The 5441-nt window shown below is 38.3% G+C and overlaps 1 protein-coding gene and 1 pseudogene across 1 annotated transcript; both read left to right on the top strand.

Annotated features, from left to right (window-relative positions):
* Positions 1-680: 680 nt before the first annotated feature.
* On the top strand, positions 681-953 carry LOC109378188 (cyclin-dependent kinases regulatory subunit 2 pseudogene; annotated as a pseudogene).
* An 81-nt stretch (positions 954-1034) lies between these two features.
* On the top strand, positions 1035-2874 carry LOC109378181 (olfactory receptor 1571-like; the record flags this gene model as incomplete). Its single annotated transcript, XM_019634640.1, has 2 exons — positions 1035-1083; positions 2216-2874. Coding segments are annotated over exons 1-2 (708 nt in total), but the record flags the coding sequence as incomplete, so codon positions are not given.
* Positions 2875-5441: the final 2567 nt, after the last annotated feature.

Below are 5441 nucleotides of genomic sequence, written 5' to 3'. Positions count from 1 at the left end.
TCTTAACCAATGTGCCACTTGGCCGGCCTGAAATAACAACTTAAGTAGAAGAGACACGTAAAGTCAATTTGGAAAATTTGCTCTCTTCGCTGGTCTAATGAATTCTCCATTGCATAAAATAAATGTGGTTCTGACTTTGAGGCCTTTGTGCATTAAGATAGGAAATGTAGGGCCGGCCGAGTGGCGCGATGGTTAAGAGCTGGCTTGGGATGCCAGAGGGCCTGGTTCAGATCCCACATATGAGGGCCAGTGACACTGCCCTCTACAGCTAAGATGCTGAACAACAGCTCAACCTGGAGTTGGGCTGCCAGGAGTCACGGGCAATGGCGTAGCCTGCAGTGGAGCTGCAGTGGGCTGCTATAAGCTACCTTGAGCGGCCATCCAGTAGCCAGGACCAATCTGCCTCACCTGAAAAGAGCACAATGATAATACCAACATGGGCCAGTGAAGCGACGTCCTCCACAACTAGACTGAAGAACAAAAGGACAGCAACTCGTCTGTTCCCCTTCCTCAATTTCCCAACGTTATTCCCCTCCCCCAGTTCCCCCAATAAAATATATTTTTTTTAAGTTGTTGGTTACCGTCGAATCGTTGCCTTGGGCGGACGCTTACCTTTTCTCCGATGCGCCCGCTCTTCCTGCCCAGTCGCTCTGCTTCCGCGCCGCCCACCTGCCGGCAGGATGGCCCACAAGCAGATCTGCTACTCAGACAAGTATTTCCACGAGCACTACGAGTACTGGCATGTCATGTTACCCAGGGAACTTTCCAAACAAGTTCCCAAAACCCATCTGATGTCTGAAGAGGAGTGGAGGAGACTTGGTGTCCAACAGCGTCTAGGCTGGGTTCATTACATGATTCATGAGCCAGAACCACACATTCTTCTCTTTAGACGACCTCTTCCAAAAGATCAACAAAAATGAAGTCTATCTGGGGATCGTCAATTTAATCTTTTTCAACTTTAATGTGTATGTGTATATAAGGTAGTATTCAGTGAATGTTTGAAAAATGTACAAATCATTTGTCCATACCTGTGCATGAGCTGTATTCTTCACAGCAACAGAGCTCAGTTAAATGCAGCAGCAAGTGAGTTACTGTAAGGTGTTTAAGATAAAATTTCTTCTGGTCAGTTTTTCTCTTAACATAAGTTCCTGTTTGACTTTACCTGTTCCTTTTGTTAAATAAAGTTTGTATGTTGCATTAAAAAAAAAGTTCTTATTTCAACAAAAATGCGCTTACCTGAGAGAAGCAAATAGAATAAACTGAAAGGCTAAAATTTACTATCCTACAAAAAATATATATACTTATTGGATAAACGCATTACATTCCAGTTGTAACAAATTATAACAGTAGCTGTATAAAAAAATCAAATTCATGTTCTTACTGTTTTAGATTTTAGAACCCTGAAACAAGTCTCAATAGACTAAAATCAAGATGTTTGCAAGGCTGATTCCTTCTGGAAGCTCCAGGAGAGAATCTGTTTCCTCTCCTGTTGCAGTTTCTCATGGCCACAAGCATTCCTTGGCTCCTGGCCTCCCTCCATCTCTAAACCAGCAGTGGAGCATCTTCCAATCACCCCTGATTCCAACTATTCTTCCTTTTCTTCCACATTCTAGGATTGCAGTGATTACATCAGTCCCACCTACATAATCACTGCCAACCTTCTTATCTTAAAGCCACAGGCTGATAGCAAAAGTATTCCAAGGGCTAAACTGCAGGCTGATAGAATAAGTATTCCAAGGACTACCTTAATCCTCTCCTCACTATAAAAAATAATGTATTCAAAGTTTCCAGGGATTCGGATGTAAACATCTTTTGGAGGCCCTTATTCTGCCTATTACAAAGTCTTTTCAGAACTGTATTATCTGCTGACACCAAAGGGCCCTCATGTAAAATAAACAACACAGAAATGAGTGAATACAGTCGTGCACTGCATGATGACATTTTAGTCTGTGAGGGAACCGCATATACAGTGATGCTCGCATATGATAACGTTGCTAAAAAATTTCTATCACCTAGTGACATCATAACCATGGTAACATCTTTGTAATACAACACATTGCATGAATATTTACCATCGTGTAACAGTTGCCTACAGTATTCACTATAGTAACATGCTGAACAGGGTTGTAGACTAGGAGATGCAGGGTAACAGAATTTGTCACCCTAAAGTATGTCAATTTGGTGTAAGGATTATTTTAGGCTGGTTAATTTTAAGAAACAGCAGACTTGGGAGANGAAGGCTGCATCACCCAGATGTATTTTTTCCTACTTTTTGGCACGTTGGATGTCTTTCTCCTGACCGTGATGGCCTATGACCGCTTTGTGGCCATCTGTCACCCCCTGCACTACACTGTCATCATGCACCCCCAGCTCTGTGGACTGCTGGTTCTGGTGTCTTGGATCGTGTGTGTCCTGATTTCCTTGTCACATAAATTAATGGTGCTGAGGCTGTCCTTCTATACAGACTTAGAAATCCCCCATTTTTTCTGTGAACTCAATCAAATGATCCAACTTGCCTGTTCTGACACCTTTCTTAATAACGTGGTGATGTATTTTGCAGCTGTGCTCGTGGGTGGTGGTTCCCTGGCTGGTATCCTTTACTCTTATTCCAAGATAGTGTCCTCCGTACGTGCAATGTCGTCATCTCAGGGGAAGTATAAAGCATTTTCTACCTGTGCGTCTCACCTCTCAGTTGTCTCCTTATTTTATTGTACTATATTAGGAGTGTACCTCAGCTCTGCTGTGACCCACAGCTCACAGGCAAGTGGAATAGCTTCGGTGATGTACACTGTGGTCACACCCATGCTCAACCCCTTCATCTATAGTCTCAGAAATAAAGACATAAAGGGAGCTGTGAAAAGATTATTTGGGGCGGTAGGAACAAAGGGACAATTGTCCTTAGGCTGAAAAAGTGCCCATGATTTCATGGCTCCAAGTCAAAATTCTGACATACTCATTTTTTAATCAGATTGTGTTTGTTGAAGTTTCTTCTTTTAGTTACATGTATTCTAGAATTCCATTTGTTTGAGTTCAACTTGTCTACACAATTTTTAGAAGTTATTTATTTTTTTCAGTTACAATTGATATTCAATATTATTTTATACTAGTTTCAGGTGTAGTGGGTAGAGATTTATATAATTTATGTAGTGATCCCCCTTTTAACTAGTACCCACCTGGCGCTATACATAGTTGTTGCAATATTATTTACTATATTTTGCATGCTGTACTTTACATCCCTGTGACTTATTTGGAACTACCAATTTGTATTTCTTTTTATTATTATTATTGTTAGTTTCAGGTGTACAGAACAATACAATAGTTATCCTTTTCACCCTTTGCACAGAAACAACGCCCCTCCCCCATCTACTGCCCTCCCATCCGTGTATTTCTTAATCCTTCACCTTTTTCACCCAGCCTCTCAACCCCCACCCCTCTGGCAAACATCAGTTTGTTCTCTGTATCTATGAGTCTCTTTCTTTTGTTTGCTCATTGATTTTGTTCTTTAGATTCCACATATAAGTGAGATCCTATGGTATTTGTCTTTTCTGTCTTCTTATTTCAATTAGCATAATACACTCCAGGTTCACCCATGTTGTCACAAATAGTAAGATTTCATTCGTTTCGGGGGCAAGCAATAATCCATTGCATGTACTCGTATGTACCACATCTTCTTTGTCCAATCAACAATTGAATGGCACTTAGATGTCTTCCATATCTTGGCTATTGTAAATAATGTTGCAGTGACCTAGGGGTGCATATATCTTTTCAAATTAGTATTTTGGATTTTTTTGGATAAATACCCAGAAGTAGAATTGCTGTGTCATAAGGTAATTCTATTTTTAGTTTTTGAGGAAACTCTATACTGTGTTCCATATTGACTGAACCAATTTGCAATCCCACCAAGAGTGCAAGAGGGTTCCCTTTTCTCTAAATCCTCACCAACACTTTTGTTTGTTGATTTTTCATGATGGCCTTTCTGACAGGTGTGAGGTCATATCTCATTTTGGTTTTAATTTGCATTTCTCTGATGATTAGTGATGTGGAGCATTTTTTCATATATCTACTGGGCATCTCTATGTCCTCTTTGGAGTAATGTCTATTCAGGTCCTCTGCCCATTGTTTAATGGAATTCTTTGTTTTTTTGAGGTTGAGTTGTATGAGTTCTTTATACATTTTGGATATTAACCTTTTATCAGATGTATCATTGGTAAATGTCTTCTCTCAATCAGTAGGTTTTCTTTTCATTTTGTTGATGGGTTGTTTTTCTTGCTGAGCAAAAACTTTTTAGTTGGATGTAGTTCCATTTGTTTATTTTTTCTTTTGTTTCCCTTGCCAAAGGATATATCAGAAAACAAATGTTACCAAGTGCAATGTCAGGGAGATTACTGCCTAAGTTTTCTCTAGGAGTTTCATGGTTTCACGTCCTACATTTAAGTCTTTAATATATGTCAAGTTTATTCTTGTATATGGTGTAAGAAAGTGGCCTAGTTTCATTTTTTTTGCATGCATCTGTCCAGATTGTTTTGGCTATTCTAGGTCTTTGGTGGTTCCATATACATTTTAGGATTGTTTGTTCTATTTCTGTGAATAATTCTATTGGACTTTGGATAGAGATTGCCAGGAATCTGTAAATTACTTCAGGCATTGCTAAAAAACAAAAATCAACTGAGTAAATTTGGAGATCTAATTGGCTTTATTAAGGGATTCATGAATGAGCAGAAAGCTGAATGAAATGGTTAGTAAAACTGCATAGAGAAAAATGCCATTGGTATTTTGATAGGGATTGCATTGAGTCTACAGATTGCTTTGGGTAGTGTGTACTTTTTAACGATATTAATTCTTCTTGTCTAATAGCACAATATATGCTTTCATGTGGGATGGAGCGGGCCCATGTGACCCATTACCTTACTGGCTCTTTAACAGAAATTTCCAGACTGATTAAGATTTCATTTCTAGTAGAAGTGGAAACTGACATTAGGTCCGGGATTAAATCTATGTTTGATCTTGAACTTTTAGCACAAGTGATGCCATTTTGGACCTGTGATTTCTCTCTTTAACTGTAGTATGAACATTTTAAAAATATTAATTTTTCCAATTATTGAGCACAAAATATCTTTCCATATATTTATGTCTTTGTTAAAATGCATAAAGTGGTGAATTATAGGAGCCACACAGAAATTAAGACTACATATTGCATGGCTATATGTATATATAATATGTATATATAAATATAATTACATATAATTATATATATATATTAATTGTATAAATATTTGTAATTAATATATATAATCTATATATAATTAATTGCTTTGTTATATGATTGTAAAAAATGTAATCACCCTGATCCTATTTCCTCCTTTCTGATGGTGATATGGGTGGATGAACCTAATTAAGGTGGATGCTGTGAATAGTAAATAATATGTTTGGAAATATTTGGT

Source organism: Hipposideros armiger, unplaced genomic scaffold (assembly GCF_001890085.2).
Source record: "Hipposideros armiger isolate ML-2016 unplaced genomic scaffold, ASM189008v1 scaffold_1787, whole genome shotgun sequence".
Lineage (NCBI taxonomy): Eukaryota > Metazoa > Chordata > Mammalia > Chiroptera > Hipposideridae > Hipposideros > Hipposideros armiger.
The sequence above is the reverse complement of the archived record's forward strand: the minus strand, read 5'-3'. Positions and strand labels throughout refer to the sequence as shown.